The sequence below is a fragment of the Citrus sinensis genome, chromosome 3, assembly GCF_022201045.2.
Source record: "Citrus sinensis cultivar Valencia sweet orange chromosome 3, DVS_A1.0, whole genome shotgun sequence".
NCBI lineage: Eukaryota > Viridiplantae > Streptophyta > Magnoliopsida > Sapindales > Rutaceae > Citrus > Citrus sinensis.
The window spans coordinates 39582706-39604256 of record NC_068558.1 but is presented as its reverse complement, the minus strand read 5'-3'; the positions used below and the strand labels follow the sequence as shown (position 1 = coordinate 39604256).

The window sequence follows — 21551 nt, the reverse complement described above, 5'->3', positions numbered from 1 at the left end:
GTTGTAGTTAAAATTAGATTTTAGTTCAGACCCAAAACATGTGTTTTTTGTGTTTAATAAAGTCATCTAGCTAAGAGTAAATTAAATTATGTCTTCGGAATTAGTTAAATGACGTGTGTCAAAATTCTGTACAGATTTTTGGAAAGAAAAGGTTAGGAGTAGATCCTTGCTTGATATAGCAACGGCATAACAGTATTAGATGTATGAAAACATATTAAAAGTAATAATAACTAGGTAATATTTTCATCAAATCAATATTATGATGTGATATACCCTTACCATTAATGATTAATATATAATTTCTATGTCATCTAGCTACGAATTAGCATCCAAAAATCTGATTTTATGTCGTGCACTGGATCAGGATTAATTTCAAGGGTAAAATCGTTAATTCATTGTAATTCCGTTAACTTTCAAACGGTAATTAACGGTTTGGTGGTCGACTGATACATTTTGTCAACTTATAGTGGACGATTGATACACCCTCAAAGTGTTGTAGTATTTTTGATAACAGAGCAAATATAGGGTATACGAATGATAATTTTCCTAATTAAAAATAAGAAAAATTAGGAGCTAACTTCAGTTTGTTGTAGTTAAATTAGATTTTAGTTCAGACCCAAAACATGTGTTTTTTGTGTTTAATAAAGTCATCTATCTAAGAGTAAATTAAATTATGTCTTCGGAATTAGTTAAATGACGTGTGTCAAAATTTTGTACAGATTTTTGGAAAGAAAAGGTTAGGAGTAGATCCTTGCTTGATATAGCAACAGCATAACAGTATTAGATGTATGAAAACATATTAAAAATAATAATAACTAGGTAATATTTTCATCAAATCAATATTATGATGTGATATACCCTTACCATTAATGATTAATATATAATTTCTATGTTATCTAGCTACGAATTAGCATCCAAAAATCTGATTTTATGTCGTGCACTGGATCAGGATTAATTTCATTCGAAATTTTGCTTTTTCATTTTATTTTTTCCTTCATCGTTTTTCACAAACATTGATATAATGCTCAATACAAAATAAACTACGTAATAAAATTTTGTTGCTGGACCACACCACGCAGGTGCCAGGTGGTGATACAAAAGAGGAGTATTTATTTATTCTTACAAATTGAGAACCGGAACTTCCTTTTGGTTGCTTTATTCTCTCAATCAGGACCGTCTTCTATCACCAAAAGAACAATTCTGTAAATTCTTTTTTTTTTTTTGGTGAGAGAACAAAATCTCCCTCCCTTCTCTTTATGGTGTCTTTTTTTTATAGCATTATATTTGTTAAAAATATAATTAACTCGCTCCGCAAACTCAATATTTTCTCTCAACTTTCTCACCTCCCAAACAGTACTGCTACCCACAAATCACAAATATGTCTAATCATCAAACACAAAGTCAACGCTATAGAATCCAAACCGTGGATTGCATCATGCACAAGTTGATCCTAAGAAAGAAATTGAGGTTTCCGTTAATTGCAAAGCCTTTGGTGCAAATGGGACCTAGAAATCGCATCAAATTAATGTATTTGATTTTCAACAACGTACGAAGGATTTCAAATTCTCGAGGCACCGATGGGGTTCTATTCAAGGTGTATGTTGCTGGTTCGTGTGTGAAGCGAAAGTCCGGTGTCAGACATTTCAGAAAAGAACTGGGAATCTTTAAAAGGGTGTTTTTACCATTTTCGAAAATTTCATCAAAATCAGCTGATAATGATATAGAAATTGGTGATAATGATGGTAAAGAGAGAGCTGAAATGCCTTGTGAGAGTTTTGGTGCTGAAATAGCAAAGGCAACGAGAGAAGTGACACACCTTAAAAGTGTTTAATTTACTCCTAAGTATAAGAGTGTTTAGTTATACTATATCTCGGTGAGTTCGAGATCGATCCACAAAGAAATAATTTAATTTGTTTATTTAAGTTTATCTAAAAAATGAAATTAAAATTTAAATATATGCAATTTAATTTGAGAAAAAGAATGAAATTAAATTAGTTAGGGTTATACATCCACTCTTAGTAATAAATACAACTTAATAAATTCTTAAAATACAACTTAATAAATTCTTTTTACTTTTATTTTATTGCCCAAAAGATTAATTGAATAAATTACAATTATTTTCCCATTAATTTTATTATGGATTAAGTACTTAATGTGTCAAAACTTAACTTGTTTACAATAAGTCAAAACACCATTTTACCATACTTTATACTAAGATATTAAGAATTTATTGTGCCAAACTCCCATGTTTGTCTACAATAAATCAAAATTTCAAAATGTAAAATATGAATAAAATTAAATAGAAAATAATTTAATTTATATAATTAAAAATAGAGTTTGATTAAATCAGTTTCACCTTCCCCTAACTATTAGTATTTAGCTAAATTTAATTGAAATAAAGGGAATTATTAAAAAAATAATTTAAAAAAAAGTATTTGAAAATTGAAAATAAAACTAATTTTATTTATTGAAAATATATTACAAAGACATATGAGAAGAAGAATTTGAGGGGAAAGAAGAGAAGGAAAGGTGTGGAGAGGTGTATCCCCACTCCCCCCCATTCTATTTATACTAATACATGATTAATCCACACCATACAAATAAATAAAGCTAATTACATCTTAGCCATACATTTGTCCCATTAACAAAATATAAACCTAACTTAATTCACTCAAGTACATCCAATACATTCAACTAACAATTACAATACTTAATATAATAAAAGCTTATAATTTCACAATTACCACATTTACCGTGGTAAAAACTTATAAATTTACAACAAAAGTGGCAGATCCTCCTCGACAAAGACCTAATTTCGCGAACTTCTATAATCCAAATTTGATATCTGTACATTTGTTTAGTGCCTCAAATCGTGTGAAGTTATTATTTTATCTAATAAACATACAAAAAATACACAAAATTAAATATTTAGAAAAATAATTACAAATTCATAATGTGTTACATAATTACAAATGCAAATTAAATTATAAGCACAAAATAACATTTTTACCCCTTAATAAACATACAATTTTTAACACTAATCAAGAAGTAAAAGTGAGTTTCAACACCAATTGATTTCATTATTAATCATTAATTTCACGACCTCAATCGATTTCATTATTAATCATTAATTTCACGACCTCAATCAATGAGTAACACATATAATATATGCCACATCAATTGAGTTATAAGATAAGTATCCGAACAGAGTGTAGAAAACAAATCCTGCATTTTACAAGTTACAACATCATTTCGGTAAGTTTACATTGCCTTTTCCAAAAGCAATTGGCTCATTTATCTTCGTGCGCGAGTCAAGTGGGACTATCATGATTCTGACATTCTTCGTTCCTGATAATGTAGCTGCTGCTACCATTGTGGTTGAGAAGTTCTGACAATTGCTCTGATACCATAACTTTAGTAGGAGGTAGAGTTGCTGGAGATTCTCCTGGGGATATATCCAATTGATTGCTGATTGCCGATTGAATTTTGATCATATCAACTCCTCCATTATTATTCATCATCACTACACTACTTGGCAATCTCTCCGCAAAAAATGCTTTGTTCTTTCTTTGGTGTCTATCAAAATTAGACCCAATATCAATCTTTGAGATTATATATATACATACATAACATACATACATACATACACACACACACATATATATGTGTGTGTGTGTGTGTATATATATAAATCAGTTCATGAGATTCTTGTCACTTGTATCTCTCCGCCAATTAAATGATAGCCTAATGAATGAGAGAGTATGCACTAATTAAGAGTATTTCTAATGAGTTCAAGTCGGCCCATCATGGGCGACCCACCCATCCAACATCTTCCACTCGCACATGATGGGATGACGTTGAAGCAGTAGAGCAGTGAATAAAGAAATAACGAACAACCACATATCTTCAATCATGAGTCACTAATTATATATTATTACCTGTCAAGGACTACGAGGTTAGCATGAAGGTTAGTAGTTTTCTCAAGAACCACAAGCTTCAAAGGGTATCCCATTGCCAATTGCATATGAGGAACAACCTAAAGATCATAGGTATGAAGTTAGTACACATGCAAGTACATAAGATATAATACAAGAAACTTTTCTTTTCAAACAGTAAGAACAAATACAATGAAATACATACCCCTTTTTGTTCACAAAGCTCAATTATCCCACGAATTTTCTGATATTTTTGCTCGTTTTTCCAGTCATTCCTGCCTCTAAGTGCTGACAAATTCCCAAAATCGTATGTCCAAAACCTTGTCTTGCATGATACTATCTCAAAACACAAAGTATCAAATCAAAGCCATACTGTTTGGTAAAATTCTTTCATATACATTTCGTGCATGTAAGTATTTATTGTTAGTTAAATATTTAATTCAAAAGTTTAGGTTAAAATAGATAAAGATTTAAGACGAAAAACAAATAGAAAAGGCCCACGGATTTCAAAATATCTGTAAAGGATCTTTTTGGCTGACACTTTGTAACGTAAAAGGTAATGTAAAATCAGACTTATGCATAAGTTAGACTAACTTAAGAGGAGATTTGAAAACTCTAAAAACTCACCCTGATACCAAATAGAACAAGTAACATAGATATAGATATGCAAACACAAACGTGGATGCATGCATGTAATTAAGAATCTTACATGCAAGGGGAATCCATGGCATGACGCCAAGAAGGGTGACGGTACAATCCGGTGGAATGACATGATCAAGAATCCATTGGAAGCGGCGCCAAGGGAATTCCTCAAGTGCATCAGTTACAAATACAACATTTCTGTCAGTATTCAAGGAGCTGGGAGAGCCCTTTGGCACCAAAATATCTGCTAAAGAGGTGTTTCTGGTTTGTGCGGGTGGTGTTGCATCGCTGTCAACTTCTTCTGTTTTGATACAAACAACCATATTTGCCTTGTTAATTGATTATAATCTCTTCTGAATATTGAAAAAGAAGAAGCTTGAATTGGACATCGAAGGGAGAAAGGGATTGTTTCTAGGCCTTTGTTATCAATAAATAGCCGTGGATCCTCAAAAACATTGTTGTTGGAATAATAAAAGAATTTAAAATTAATCTTGTTTTATGATCTACAAATATTAAACAATGATATCTTCAAGGGTAACCTTAGTAAAGAGCACTTATTACAAACATTTGCCGACAAAGAAAGGTAAGGCCAGCTGGTGAAAACACTGTTGAATAGGAACCCATACAGAAATTGGACGGAGAAACCAAATATTCTTCATTGGATTCTTTTTTTTTTAAAAAAAAAAAAACATCAGCTATTGTTTTCAGCATTCAAAAACAAAATAAACCCTAACCACAGTATCTGAATTCTTTAAGTGAACATCCAATGAAGACATAAGTATAAATGATACGTTTTTGTTCTTTAATAGTGGACTAATACTCTTAACAATGTTAGGGACACCAGTTCGAGTCCTTAAGAAGAATCTTTGATTTTTTTTTCCACGAAAAAATATAAAATAAGGATAAAACTTTTTTCCAATATTATTAGTTGGAGGTAGATCTTCAAATTAATATTAGTATATTTTTAGACATACAATTTTTATATTGTAACATATCTAGATTTTAGCCAATGGAGAAAAAAAAAAAAGAAATGTATAACATGAATGGAACTTGCATTTATCCCAAAAAGCTCGTGACTCATAACCTTGAGTTCGATGAAGTATGTTCAATAAAAGATAATTGAAACATTTTATTAGGATCAAAATATTAATATTGTGATATAATTTTTTAAAGATAAATAATCTTGAATTCCAGGGCGAAGCTGAAGGGAGGCAACCCGAGTAAGATTTTTGGAAATAATTTTTTAGTTAATTACACAAATTCCCTAGCTTACATGTCTATTTTGAAAATTTCAAGCAAGACCATATAATTAAAGAAAACCTTTCTAATTGGATGAATTGTTAATTTATCTCAAACGTTTCATGTACCGTTGGTGGCTTGCATGTTTAATATGAACAATAATTAAAAAAATTTTAAACTACCCTAAAAAATGGCATTAGCTTCGTCCCGATTGAACTCTTAATTGAAGGGATATAAATATTCATTAGCGTAAATTAATAGGGTACATCACCATGTCGATCTTGTCATCTCCTCAAAAGACTCCCTAATTGAAGGGAGAGTAGGTGTCCTAAATCTTACACACATATAACACCGACATGTGTAGCGTTAAAAAAACACTTGTGCCATTGAAACTGAAGGATATAAGAAATATTCTTATGAATGGTGTTAGTCTTGTGGTGCGTTTATTTTGTAGATTGGGGAATCGGAATCATTAATGGCATTTACTTCGCAAAATGAAGAAAGAAATCAGAATTGTAATTGTGGAGCCCACTTAAACTTGGGAAGGAATGAGGAATGAGAGATTGATTCCCGAAGGGGGTGGGAAGGTGGGAATCAATCTCTCATTCGCAAAGTTAACCATTCCCGCCAAAAAAAAAATTAAAAATGCTCATTTTGTTCTCAATTCAAACAAAATTATTATAATTCACTAATATATTAATGTTTATTTTTATTATTATTATTAAATAACTAATTATTATATTATACTTAATTAATATAATGTCAATTATTATTATTGTTTTTGTTAATGGTAAAATTTTTTACAATTAATTAATATATTATTAACAATAATTATAACAAATAATCACAATAATTAAAATACAAAATAATAATTATGATAATATGTCATTAAGTACTTTTTAGTAATTTGTTACAATCTAACTCATTACGATTCCAATTTCAAGACAAAGTAAATACATTAATGATGCGTTTACTTGTCAGTAATCAGAATGAGCTAAAATCAGAATGCGTTAGAATGAGAATGAGCTAGAATGAGAATAGAGAATGAAAATGAGAATAAATAGTTTACTTGAACTACAAGAATCAAAATGAGAATGGGCTGGAATCCCATTGATGTATTTATTTTATCTTGGAATCAGAATCAGAATAAGTTGAATTCTTTCAAGTTACTAAAATACCCTTAGTTAATTATAATAATAACTAATACTATCATCATCATCATTTGTGATTTTTATTATTATAAAAATGATTAATGATGATGATGATGATGATCATTAAAACAATAAATAAATAAATAATAGTAATAATTAATAAATTAATAACAAAACAACACCAACTATTATAATAAATTTTATAATAATATAAATAATAATTAAAATAAAAGTAATTAACAACAACAATAATTGAATTCCATAATAATAATAAATTTTCAGTTTTTAAATTTATATTCAAGAATTATAATTATTATTAATAATATATTAATATATTAATTAATAGTAGTAATTATATTAATTAATTAATGCTAATATATAAATTCATTATAATAATATATTTGTGATTATTTATGCAAAAATATATGAATTAATTAATTATAATAATATATGAATTATTGTGATTATTTATTCAAAAACTATAATTATTAATAATTATTGTTAATAATATATTAATATATTAATTAATTATAAATGAGGATAAAGTAGGCATTTTTAATTTTAAGGAGGGTAAAATGGTTAATCGAGAGAATGAGAGACTCATTCCCAAGCTCCTCTTGGAAATGAGTCTCTCATTCTTTATTCTCAAATTGTGGTAGGCCCCACGATTTCAATTACGATTCCTGATTCTATTTTGTGAAGTAAACGTTGTTAATGCTTACGATTTTAGATTCTGATTTCCTAATCCTATAAGTAAACGCAACATAATGGCAATCTACTTCATTCAAATTCCAATTCAAGTTCAAGTAAAAAACTTATTTTGATTATTGTTCAGCATTTTCATTCCAATCCATTTTGATCTCTACCTATTCCAATTCCAACCCATTCCAACTCTCATTTAGTAAATGCACCATTAGAGAAATCATGCTATTTTATAGGAATGATCACGGGCTTCACATAAATGATTCAATTTATAAAACCAAAATAAAGATTAAGCCGTGAAAAGATCAAGAGTGAACTATCTGAATAATATTGTTATATCTATCAAAATAGCAGAAAATTTATGATGTGCTGTTTTTATATTACTTTTTATGCACATATCATCATTATATTCAAATTAGTAATTATAAAGGGTAATCTAAATTTCTTGCCCAAGACTAACAATTTGTAACTAGTGCCATCTTCCAATTGGTACTGCATGCTCATTCATTCGTACTCGAACCATTCCGAACAAGAATACCTTCTGAAGAATTCCAAATCGTATTCTCATAGCATACACCTAACTTTGTCCCTACTTTTTCACCAACCGAACACTAATATGAAGGTTTGGAGTATCCTTCGCAGGTACCACCAACGCATTGAAGTAAACATAAAGTCAACGGAAGCTTTCAAGGAGAAAAGAGTAATTTTATAATACAAGTGAAGGTAGTCATCACTACTTAGGCACCATCTCGCTGGAAATTAGGATTGACAAATTAAGGGTTTGGGCCTGGACTTTTTAGATAAGAAGTGAAAGGGTTGGGTTCGGGCTGGAATTGGGCTGACCTTTGACTTTTAGTTATTTTTTTTAATTTTTTTAAGTTGTTGTAAACTTGAAATGAATTACTAATAATCAAGTTGTTATAATCAATAATGAATTAAAGAAAATAAATGTTTTAAAATAAAATAATAAATAAAGTAAATAAAAGTTTATAGATTTAATTTTTTAGTAGTGAATTCTCTAATTCAAGCACTCTCTTAGTTAATTAACATTTAAAAAAGAGTTTACTATTATAATTTTAAGTTTTTAATTCATTATTGATATATAAATTAGGAATTTAAGCTTAATTTTTTTTATCTTTCCGTTATTTTGCAAATTTTAATTTGTTATTCTAATCTATAAATTTATTTTTTAAAAAATAGAGCGCTTGGGCCTGACCTTTTTTTTCTTAAGCCCTTGTCCAGACCCTCATGTGTGAAGCCTGAGCCAAAAACCGTTGTAATAAGTCGGGCTTAGTTGAGTTTTTTTGTCATCCCTACAGGAAATGCATACACAAGTTTAGTGACATGTGTTTTCTTAAATTTTTTTCAAATTTATCGAAGAATTACCCATTTCGTTCGGTAGAAACCATTTCAATAGAACAAAAATGATGTTAGTCTGAAAATTTCAGATTAATTGGTGAAATCAACCTAATAGCTCCCGCAGAATCTAAATTTAGTTGGCTGGGTAAATAAAAGTACTATCCGAAAATTACTTTGTCAGATCCTTAAAAGCATTAAATTTGTTGAATTGGTACTTAGAAATTTTTTTTAATTAGTAGAACTATTATACAATAAGTGAATTAATTTTTTAAATCAACTGATCTTAGGAATTGATCGGTAGTTATGATAATTCAATTGATAGATATGAAATTCAAGAGATTTTTAAAAAAAATCTTTTTCCTATCCAGTAGCTATTTAAGCGAGTAGATCGAAAGAATAAATGACAACGTCAATAACAAGTTGAAAAAATTAGTCCATGAATTGAAGTGATATTATACTACCGACAATCAATTTGGGGATTAATGCAACGCGATTCACAACAAATATCTTTTGTGCTTTCAGAAGGAAAGACATATCCAAAAGAACATTTGTACTATTTCAAATGAAAGTTTACATTTGAAATAGATGATGAGTTCTATATCACCAATCATGCCTATATCTCATTCTTTGACTTCGAACAGCCATCAATTTAACCCAACTGATTGATACTAAAAAGAAATCCCAAATCACCTTTTACAATTTTCTCAAATCACAAACTTTCATTCAAATAAATCTCAAATTTGAAACCAATAAGGTTCTCTTTCTGGGAATTTTGGGTTTTTGTCTAGAGTTTCAATGTTGGGCTTAAAAGAAAGAGTAATGCTCTTCTTCACACCCTTTTAATATCCTTATAAAGTCCTACTTCTGTAACCATAATTTTATAGCTAGGAAAAATTACATAAAAGGACCATTATGAATTTAATATAAGTGATTTTTTCTTTTACAAAATCAAAATAATTTTGAATCAATGAAGAAATAAGCCATCTGATAATAAGAATTTGGGTCCCTCTACAATGCTGTAAGTTTTTTGCAGCATCAATAATGTACCATTAGATCTAATCAATGGTATCTATTATCTCTATTCATAAAAAAAAATTATTTTTAAAATAATATACTAGTCAACAAATTGAATAAATGGTGATTTTAAATTTAAAAATAAAATAATTAGGGATATGATAAAATACAATGTCTCAAGTATTCTTATTTCAAATTGAATTCTTGATAAGTTCTTTTATTTGAAATTGAATTCTTGGCACATTAAGCAAGTAAGCTTCATTGCATAATTTTTATGCATGCATCTTCTTTTAGATAAAGATGCTATATTCATATATAATTGAAATATAAAGTGGTTTTTGAAAGTTAGAGGCTACAATGAGTCACATCTTTTACTTGCAAAGCAATAAGAGACCCGTTTCAAGGTTTGCATGACAAAAGATTTGTCCTAACAATTGAAGAGGAACAATGGATCCGATTCCAATGAGTAAAAAAATATTTTGTCTCAATATCATTGTCATAAAACCTTAGTATCTTCTCTCTCAGTTACTAAAATTTAAGTAATTTACTTGTATATTGCTCTGAATATATTGCTAGATATTGATTAGATGTAATTAGTTAATTGTCTTTGGATTAATAATATATGTATTGGCAATTATCTGGTTACTATATTTGGTAGTTGATGAAATGTTACTAACAAACAGTGGATGTGCACATGTTAGTTAAATATATTAAAACTTTTTAATTAATTAAGTATTTTATTGTTATATTAAATTATATTAAATGAATGACTAAGATTAAAACACTTAAATTTAGGGCTCTACAACAATCCGACCATCAGTATTGTAAAAATACATACAGCATCATAGAGAAGTCTAAGAAATTTTCTAAAATTATGTTTTAATAATTTAGCAAATTTATTCTAGATGATAGTACAATTAATTAAAACTTTGTTGTAATTTTTTTTATCATTTATTTTTGTAATTTTCATTAAAGAAAGAATTATAAATATAACAATTGGAGCTTTGTTTTAAAAGAGTGTTGGAAGCCCAACTCTAAAAGAAATCAACGGCCCAACTTATATATTAAATCGAGGGCCATATTTAGCTCGTCGCATTGTGATTGAATATTTTGGTTTAGGTTTTCTTTTTCAGTCGAGCTATTGGCACCCCTGCATTATTCTTACAAAACCCCCCTTTAAATAAAATTACAATTAAGGACAATTGAAAATTAAACACATATAATTTCTTTTCCAGTAAATTACTTAATTCATAATCAATCCTTAAAAAAAAATAATTCTATATGTTACTTGCTATCTAACTAAAATAAATTATACAAATTTAGGATAATCTATTGTTCTCTTTTGATTCCTTATTGATTAAATATTTTTATACTTAAAATTGCTTTGAAATTATAATTTGAAATTGGTATTATTTCAGCCAATGATTAACACTAAAAAACTTATCACCCATATAACTTTTTAATTTATGTGCAGGGTAATAATAAAATTGAAAATAATGAAAAAAAATAGTATAATAATACTTTGAGTTTTACAATAGAACAAATCAAATGAAAATTGGAAACTTAGAAAAGTGTATCTAAAAAAGGGGGCATTTTTTAAAATAAAAATGAATATAACTAAAAATGGGGTCTTATGAGGAGATTAGAGGGGTGCCAATAGTCAAACTCTTTCTTTTTCCATTTAAATATATGTGTTCGTCAACACTAGGCATTTCAGGATGATTAAACTCAAGCGATTATTTTCTCAGGAAAAAAGAAAAAAAAAAACTCAAATGATTATTACTAGTGGCAAAATCTTTATCATTATTATTATCATCATTTTCGTAAGTTAAAATGATGGTAAAGAAATCTTTGTTGTGTGTAGGATTGAAATTTAGACATCTTGTATTTACGGTTGTAATAACACACTCCCACAAATTACTATTACTAATAGCCGTAAACTATAGCTAAAGCCAAAGAAATAATTTACTAAGAAAATCACAGGCTGATTGATGATTACAAATATCAATCAATTATTCATTAACAATCCGATCAACCATTAATGCTTGATCGTACCGCATACAAATTCAAAACATAAAAACTATTAATAAATGTATCACCACGACACTTAAAGACAGCCTCAATACAATTAAAATAAAGAAGAATAATTAATAACAACACTGCCATACACTTAAAGAGAATAATTATGAGAGACTTATCTCAATTAAGAATTAAAAATTAGACCCTTGAATCTAAAGCCATAATGGTGCTGAGATTCATTGGGTTCATGTACTTGCTTGAGCCAGACGCAATTCGCTGAACGATGATTCTGTTGGCTTTCTCCGATGGATGGAACGGATCCCAAAACGCGTACAAATCCCTGTTGGGGCATAAGTTTGATGCAATTGTGCAGAGGCCTATGCCATTGTAGGGTCCTTGTCCGCAACATGCTATTTTTGAGGTAACAAATCCTGTAAATAAAATAAAATCATCTTTTAGCAAAATGCTTTTTCTTTACGTACATAAATACTAGTGAATAAAATCATGACATGTGTACATTCTTTCAATATATATAGGTGTCGTCATTTTATTGGTTAGTTGTATCTGCCTCCGTCCACGCAGTAACTGTAATAACAAAGAAGGTAACCCACTTCCCCTCAAGCTCTATATATGACCCATTTTTTAGTTCCATATTCAGCACCAATAAATTTCTGTGCATAATGGTAGGGGACCAACTACAGAGCAAAGACACATCATTTATGTATTGCAATTACTCAAAGTGGTCCTATAGCCTATGCCCGATAGTCCCCTCATTGAACTCTTGCTTTCGCCATTCTGGTAGTTGGATCTAACATTTTTGAATTATTTCTCTTCTCTATTCTAATTTCTAAACCTTTCAATTTCTATGTTTTTCATTTTGTGATTCGTAGTAGTAATGTTGCTAAATAAGAATGGAGTTAGAAAACTAATTGACATCTATAAGTACCGTAAGCTTGAGGGTCATGGATGAAATCCATGTGCATTGCGAAGGCATTAGCAGCAACAAAAACGTCAGATCCGATCTGACTATTGAGTTCATTTAACATTTGAACGAGTTGTGGGTTGAACAAATCAGCTGCCCGTTGCAGTTCTACTGAACATTCACCATTTACGCCACGCTGTGCAAGCTCTGCTGGGACGCAACCCAGTGGTCCTGTGCCCGTCACCAAAACCCTGCGGGCGCCAAGTTCATATATCCTCTGCATATATCGAGAATAGTATCATCATCAAGCAGCATTTTAACAAAAATTAAGAGGATTCATATTATATATGCGAGAGAATATGAGTGTAAGGCTCCTTATGTTCCTAATAAGACTAACAAAGAGAATCCGTTCAAATTCGTTCATTAATAATTAAACTATAAGAAGAATTACTTGAGATTTGAAAAGTAATTTCACACTTATCATGTCTATTGTTTGATTGAACAAGACAAAATGGTAAATATCATTTCAAAAGGTATTGTCGCTAAAGAATAATAATTTGCTTGAAAGCATTTTCAACATTGACACACCTAAAAATCGTGCTATCAATGCTATCAATTAAAAGAAACAAACTTGTGTTTTTAAAGGTACTTGATGCTGAAATGCGGTGTTATGAAAGTCATTTGACTGTTCGTAATCTCACAATATGTGTTTAATTTATTATGAAAAATCTATCTCATAAATGTGCTTTAAATAGCCCGTGAGCAAAACAGACATGCATGGCCTCGCCAACCAAGGAAATCCTGTAGTAACAACTCACCCTATATCTTTGTCATAAATATGGTGCAAATTTACGTCCCCACATAATTAATATGTTGTTCAATTTCTTACTGCCTTGATACCGATTTAGTGCAACATGCACATGACACATTGAACGTATACCCAATATTATTTCATTATAATTGTTTCGTATTTATATTAGATTGAATCAATATAAAACAAAGTTATGACGTGTTTTAATATGTGATTTAATTGTGACATTAATTAATATGAGTGTGCAACAATTCTTTAGTATATATGGTAAAGTTAATATTACCGCCAGAATTTTGCGATACTCTGAGATTAGATACACAACATAATCTGGAAGAGAAAATTGGCGAGATCTTGCAGAAAAGGGCACCAAGTAGTAGTTGTTAACAAAGTCATTGCCTCCAAGCGTAATTAGGACAAGTGCTTGGTTTACTAATCTTTCAGTCTGCTCAGCTCCAATAAGTGCGCTCACTCTTTGTTGATATTGCTGAAAATACTCGATCTGCTTGCTGATTCTGATTATGTTGATCTGCAAAAAATTTTCAGAAAAAACAAAAATGGCACCAATTTCAATGCCTTGAACAGATAGTTAATTTCTCTCGCTATTAGTGGCGGCAGAATCAAGATTTTGATTCAATAGGGTCAGATTTAGTAAGGAAGTCAAAACGTAAATTCTATGAAATTCCTTTTCTTTGCTAGAATTTTTTTCTGACCTGGCCCAGGCCAAAACATAAGTTCCGCCCGTCCTCACAATCATATTAGATCAAAGAGTGACTAACAGGGTGATATGACTGGTCTCATATAAGACCTTCTTGTAAAATATTTGTACTTACAAATTGAAACCCAGTATCGTTGAGAATTCCAATTCCAGCAGAAGCGAAGTTGGCACCGACAAGTAGCCTTTGTCCGGTGAGCTCTGGGCTCAAGTATGGCAACGTGGATTCCATGCCAATTTGCTCACCTGACAATTATTTGCAAATTTTGTCAGCATGCATGCAGCAAAATTAATTTAATTTTGAAGGATACATAAACTTACTGATAAGGTCGGGGATGTTGAGTCCGTTAGAGAAACGGCCAGTGGGTCTGTGTGTTGGATAGTCAATGCCATAAGGGTATGAATCAGCACGGGCAGTGGTGGCAAGGTAGTCATTGTTGCCATTGTCGACAAGCGAGTCTCCGAAAACGAAGAAAGCCCTAGCCTCAGCCTGGGGAACAACACTTGCCAGGGTGACAAACAAGCTAAAAAAGATTACTAACCAAGAAGCAAAAATGGATGATGATTGATCCATTATTATTGTTGATTGGTTCTAAGCCCTAGAACAGAAACTACTTTCTGTGTGTATGTGTGTCTGTGTGTGCACTTAGCTTCAACTTGTATGTTGAATAAACGGTACATAGTGACTATTTATAATGGCTTGTCTTGTCTACATTTTGATACGGTATTAATGGCTCGTTTCCACTGCCAATGGAGTTAGATGAGGGCTGCCATAACCAAAGCTATAACGAGTAGTTGTAGTTTAGTATTTTAGTGGAGAATTTTGTTTAAATATATTTATTATCCTGAGGTGAATTTTTCAACTTGCTGTAAGCCGCTTGCTTTTGCACTGTGACACACTGCCCAGTACATATCAACAAATTAGATCTGGTGATTTGGTTAAATTTGCAGTTAGGACTGCAAGTAAAGTTTGGTCAGTATAGATTTTTAAGAAAAAAAAGAAAAGAAAAGGCAATCCATTATTAAAAATGCAGATTAAAGCCAATGGGCTTTGCCCAGCAATGAACCTTTACTCTCACAGTTAAAAAGGATTGTGAGGATAGGAGTTCAAGTACTCATGGATTCAAAACTCTCTCAATTAAGTATTATGTACGATTGTGTGAAGTTTATTTGCAAGTCTTTCTCCCTTGCGAAATGCGAGTGGAGCAGAGAATAGAGGAGGGTTACTTGTATGGGCATGTACTTCATAGATTTAATGTAACAATGTAAGTTCTAGTTATATATATCTGATTATAAATATCAGTGTAATGTCTGTTGTAATAATAGTTATAAATATCCGTGTAATATAGTTATCTGATTGTAAATATCAGTCTAATGTCTGTTGTAATAGTAGTTGTAAATATCTGTGTAATATAATAATCTGATGTATAATCAGTATTAAAAAAAATATAGATTACAAATTAATATGAGCTACATATGAAAATCAAATTGATATGAAATGAAATCAAGAGCCATATCAAGGAAATTAGGTGGGCAATGATTAAGGGTCTGAGTACATATGTCCGATTTGGAGTTGATATTAGAGGTGGCAAAAATACCCGCCCGGTCCGGACCCGGACCGTACCCGGGTGTTGCGGGCCGGGTATTACCCGGCCCGGGTATGAAGCCGGGTCGGTCTTGGGCATCACTTGATAAACCCGGAACCCGGATTTTATTAAAAAAAATTATAAAATATATATTATTTTAAATATTTTATATTTATTTGACTTATTTATTATACATATATAAAGTTTTAAACACTTAAAGTTTATATTTTCATGTCAAATTTTATTGAAATAAATTTAAAACTTATAAAATTATCAAAAAATAAAAAATATATACACATAAAATATTAAAAAATATAAAATCCGGGTACCCGGATTAAAACCTGGCCCGGACCCGGACCCGGACCGGTTGCATCCGGGCAGGGTCCGGTCATGGCAATACCCGGACCCGGCCCGGGGTTTTGCCATCTCTAGTTGATATATTCATTTCGTTGTTATCATTATTTTTGAAAGGAAATCGAATCTATATTAATTCATGTTTTATGAACTGTAACATCTTCTGTTTAAACTAGTTTGATGGCGATGGAATTATTAATTGTGTCACCAAATTATTGATACTGGACATATATGCACCTCTTGGTCTTGTTTTGGCTTTAGGAATAGGACATATTATTGATGTCATGTGGCCATTAAGCGAACTTCAATCAAAATCAGCAGCTGAAGCATTTATCATTGATGTCTCTTAATTAAATTATGCCCCTCATATTTTTCAATTTTACTGTTTAGGTCGTAATTGTTTTTAGTAACTTGCTATATTCTTGACATTAAAACAGTAGTGAAGAGAGAGAGAGAAAAAAAAAACATATTTTTTGGGTTCTTTTTAATGTGAGATTTTTATCAAAAGGTAGGTAAGGTTTTATATATAAAAAAATCACATTTATCTTTTAATAGTGAAGTTTGAACTTTAATTAAATTTATAACCTTGGGACGTAAATGGTATTTGAAAAATCAGGGGACCTAAGTAGCGAAAGTAAAAAATAGTAAGGATCTATAGGTCAATTAGGCTGTCTCAAATTACTGAATTGGCTGGACTGTTTTTATACTTAGTGGAATAGCCCTCCAGCTCTCCTTCGTGAAAATCTACACGAGGATTATTGGGATATAGGTATAAGCACTTCTTTATTTTCTAACTTTATTTTTATTTTAATAGAGGTTCTGCATGCACTTATACAAAAAAAAAAAAATTGCTATAATTCAATCAATGCTTTAGCTCTCATTTAATTCTTATTTATTACCAATATAGACACACAACAAACCTAAAGTAGCATCGATAGCGCGCTGACTGGTGAGCTATTGAAATTTGACAATTATAATCTCAAAGGGTCTAATCAAAGCTCGAAGGGTCTCTAGTTCACATTCAATAAAGGAATGTACATTAATTTTTTGCAACTGAAAACTCTAAATTACATATAATTTTACAAAGATATTGACATATTCTCCAATATTGCTGAACCAAACAAATTATTGAAAAAAAAAACGTCACAGTGTGATAATCGACAAAATACTTATTATATAAGATTTGTAACATCGCAGCCATGCCTAACAATGATCTATAATTAGAGGACATGCCTGAAAATGAGCCTTCAATTCACTGTATAATTTAAATTATTATTAAATGGCTTGTGAAGCATAAAAAGTATTGTCACTTCCGACAAAGACATATTTGTAGCTAACAATCTAATTGGTGGGGTTGAAGGTTGATATAAGTCTCTTTCGTAATAAGTGTAATTTGCAAAACTGGGGCTCTTAACCCCGCTCTCGCTTTAATTGGCCGAGCAGATTCAATTTTTTTTATCATTTTTTGGCTGCTTACAGTGAAGAGGAATTGATCAAGCCATAGGTCTTAAGAAGCCATGTGACCAACATGAATGGAGTGGGGTAATTGTACAGTGAAATTGTTCTAAAGTTTTCCGAAGTCAATTAATTAAATTTAAAATTTGATTCAAAGTTTGAAGAAAATAAATAAATATATTTTGAATTACTTACATTGATCATCGGCTATTCACCAAAATCTCCCTTGACTTAGTTCTATTGCAGCACAACTTGAATCTTTCGATATATTTGAGATTAGAATTGCACCAAAATTTAGATCAAATTTAATCAATTTCAATATAAAAGTGTACACATAATCTCAAAGCTCATACCTCGTGAGAACAGATTATGACTTTAACTATTTCGAAAACTCCCCAAGACTAATAAATAACTTAAGTTTAACTTTAGCACTCAAGGACTAAGATGAGTTTCAAGTAGTTTAGTTACTCACTTCAATTCGAATTTAAAGAGTAATACCAAGAATCTAAACAATTGAATTTCAACTAATAAGACATTCACTTAATAAATAGTAAGATATTAAGTTTGTTACTTATAAAATTTATTATCCGGTAGGTGAATACCACATAATAATCAATACTTAAATTAAAACTCAATTGCTTTATTCCTAATCATTAATGGTTTTTAAAACATATTCTGATACTTTATCAACTTTGGTTATATCGACAATTGATTTGGGGTTTCTAAATTTCTTTTAACATTTTTATTAGCTCTTCCCTAACCGTGAAAGATGGTCATTGATTTGAATAAAACAAAATGCAATTAGAAAGGACTTATGTGATACATTTTTAAAACTTTTGGCCAATGAGCTTCTTTCTACCAACGATAAGGATCATGTAACAATAACCCTTTATCCAATTATATAACCAGACAAATTTGGTGCGAGTAGAAAGCAACCTTTTTTCTTGGAAAATCTTTTAAGATAAGTGAACTTCAATTTAAATTTTTGATAAAAAATCTCGAACATCGATCTCATTTAAATCTAATAAATAAATAAATGGTTTCCAGCATAAATTAATTGCTTAAATCAGATTATATATGTTAAGAGTCAACCCATAGAAACTTTTATATTAACATAGTAAGGACGTGTAACATATTTGAGCTTTCCTTTGGTGGATATTTATTAATTATGAGGGGAGCATAGCAATGGCCATAGATTAATGATCGCGTGGGCAACATTTATATTGTGGGGTTGGATTTTACTTGTAAAATTAGCCCACCTTTGTGTCAAACTCATAACAATTAGTGTGAAAAATAAAATTTAGAGTTAATTTTATATTATCTTATAGTAAATTAATTATTTTGAAATTACTCTCACTTATTTTCAAAAATTTTAATTTATCCCCTATTTTTATTAAAAATATTAAAAAAATCATTAACCCACCTCTATTTTTTTAATCTTTTAAAAAAATAAAATAATTTGAGAATTTAAAAAATAATAAGTAAAATGAAGATAATCAATTCACGAGTAGGAAATAATCTAAAATTTATCTCAAAATTTATATTATATATACTTACATTCACGCATAAAATAACTAAAATAAAACCAGGGTGAGCTGTTTAGAAAATAATTAATGTACCAATGACTTTCGCAGCTTTTACTACATAGGATAGGAGGAGATACAGTCGATGTATCTTCAGCAAAAATTTTTTGAAACTAAGTTTTCAGGCCCATCAATTCTGACTAGTACGCCATTGGACACATCATTTCCCGGCGGAAAGTTTTATATAATTCACATGCTTATCAAAAGTAAATGCTCTAGTAGTCGCACACTAGATTCCTGTTTTGTCTTGTTTAGGAGGCAAACATTTCGGTGGGTTTTAATTTTACAGTGTATTTACTGGCTAGGAACAGGAACAGGAACAGGAACAGAAACGAGAGAATGAGATTTATTACTTTATTTACTTTAAAAATAAAGAGGGAAAATATGAATGAAATTTGAGTAAGGTTTACAAATTTAGGAATGTGGAATAGGAATCCAATTCTCAAAGGGGAGATAGAAATGAAAAATAAGATCACATTTGTGACCCTGGTGAAAATTTAAAATTTGTTGTTACCTTTGTTATTAATAATAATAGCAATAGTAGTAATAATTACTATTATCAAAATAATTATTACTATTTATTATTATAACAATAATAGTATTATTATTATTATTAGTAGTAGTAACAGCAATAAGTATTAATTCTAATGATTAATAATTATAATAGTAATCATGATTATCAAAATATTATTATTGTTGTTCCTATCACTATAAGAAAAATGATTTTTAGTGACAATTGTCTTGTGATACTTTATTAAAAAGTATAAGTAATTGTATACATTTGGGTCATTTTCCGTATTTAACAAACAAGTATCATAAATATATTTGTTTAATTATTAAAGTCTTAAAAATACATAAATATATCCATTGCAATCTACACCTAAACCTAAACTTCTCTAAACTTCTAATTGTAACACCACCTCTCTCATAAAGTCTCTGAAAATTAAAATTGAGAAACAACAGAACTTCTCTAGTATCATTTTGTAAGCTACTACGCCAATTAATTTTTTATGAGATATGACGAGGAGACAAAGAGAGACGTCTTTGGTGGACTACGCTTCATCCTGAGATGACGACATATTAGAAGCCGAAGAACAAGAACGGAAAGATGAACAATCATGAAGCCTTAACGAACAACCACAAATTTCTACACATCAGCCTTCTCCTCCTGCTCGGTAGTTTCTTTTTTCCTCTTTTAATTTTGATAAAAATTTAATATAATTATATCACTACTAGAAAAATGGTCTTTACTGATACTTATCTTGTGACCCTTAATTAAAAAGTATCAGTAATTACATGTGTTTGGGGCATTTTCCGTATTTAACAGATAAGTATCACAAATTTTCAATACTATAGTGTCTGTAAATTAAGTATCATAAATATGTGACATTAAGGTATCAGTAATTAAAAAAATAAAATTTTAATTTTGTATCCACTGGGAGTCGAACCGCAGACTTCTATACTTTAGCTTTTTAATTTTAAACGTTAAGCCACCAAACCACAAGTTGCATTTTTACTTAATAAACAATAATTATTAAAAATTAAATTAAATTATCTAGAAAGTAGAAACTATGTCATTTTAATGAGGTGTACATGGAAACCTAAAATCTAAAAATTTTGACGAGCAAAAAATCTTTCCCCACCGCCACTTTCTTCTTTGAACCGAAGCTCTCTTCTCTCTCTCCCCCCCCTCTCTCTCTACCTCTCTCTCTAACAAAGGTCTACCTCACAAGTCGTTGCTGTAAACCTTCAAAATAAGCCGCCATCCTTGAGCTAAAATACCCTTGGAAAAAAGCCTAGAAAGTGTTGTGAAGAACTTGGCCAAAGTTAGGGTTCGAAAGTCAGATTCAAAAAATTAGGGCTTTTTTTTTAGGGGTATTTTATTGTTTTTAATGTTGAGTTCAGAGAGGCCATCGACATTGTGGGGGTTTAAGACAAGGGGATTGGGCCCTGCAGAGCCAAGAAGGCAAGTTAGAGGCGATTCCTTGATGAGAATGCTGATGCTTCTGAAATGGATTTTCTTGGAGAAGACCTTGCTGTTTCAGCCTTTGCAGATCTTTCTTTTGA

At 30.4% G+C, this 21551-nt stretch overlaps 2 protein-coding genes across 2 annotated transcripts; both read right to left on the bottom strand.

Moving 5' to 3' along the window:
- Nucleotides 1-3108: 3108 nt before the first annotated feature.
- On the bottom strand, nt 3109-4965 carry LOC112498380 (uncharacterized). The gene is made up of 4 exons (XM_025099442.2): nt 4645-4965; nt 4141-4271; nt 3939-4036; nt 3109-3576 (listed from the first exon to the last, which is right to left on the bottom strand). Exons 1-4 carry the CDS (start codon nt 4898-4900, stop codon nt 3312-3314), a joined length of 750 nt encoding a protein of 249 aa, XP_024955210.1. The 5' UTR covers nt 4901-4965; the 3' UTR covers nt 3109-3311.
- Nucleotides 4966-11983: 7018 nt separating this feature from the next.
- On the bottom strand, nt 11984-15292 carry LOC102629679 (GDSL esterase/lipase At5g33370). The gene is made up of 5 exons (XM_006478915.3): nt 14828-15292; nt 14625-14752; nt 14078-14320; nt 13008-13260; nt 11984-12492 (listed from the first exon to the last, which is right to left on the bottom strand). Exons 1-5 carry the CDS (start codon nt 15078-15080, stop codon nt 12260-12262), a joined length of 1110 nt encoding a protein of 369 aa, XP_006478978.1. The 5' UTR covers nt 15081-15292; the 3' UTR covers nt 11984-12259.
- Between the last annotated feature and the right edge of the window lie 6259 nt (nt 15293-21551).

Coding starts and splice junctions, on each gene's coding strand:
- LOC102629679 (XM_006478915.3), bottom strand. CDS start 15,080: ATGGATCAATCATCATCCATTTTTGCTTCTTGGTTAGTAATCTTTTTT. Junction 14,753..14,827: donor CAACATCCCCGACCTTATCA/GTAAGTTTATGT, acceptor AATAATTGTCAG/GTGAGCAAATTGGCATGGAA. Junction 13,261..14,077: donor AGTATCGCAAAATTCTGGCG/GTAATATTAACT, acceptor CGATATATGCAG/AGGATATATGAACTTGGCGC.
- LOC112498380 (XM_025099442.2), bottom strand. CDS start 4,900: ATGGTTGTTTGTATCAAAACAGAAGAAGTTGACAGCGATGCAACACCA. Junction 4,037..4,140: donor AGCTTTGTGAACAAAAAGGG/GTATGTATTTCA, acceptor TATGATCTTTAG/GTTGTTCCTCATATGCAATT. Junction 3,577..3,938: donor AACCTCGTAGTCCTTGACAG/GTAATAATATAT, acceptor TAATTTTGATAG/ACACCAAAGAAAGAACAAAG.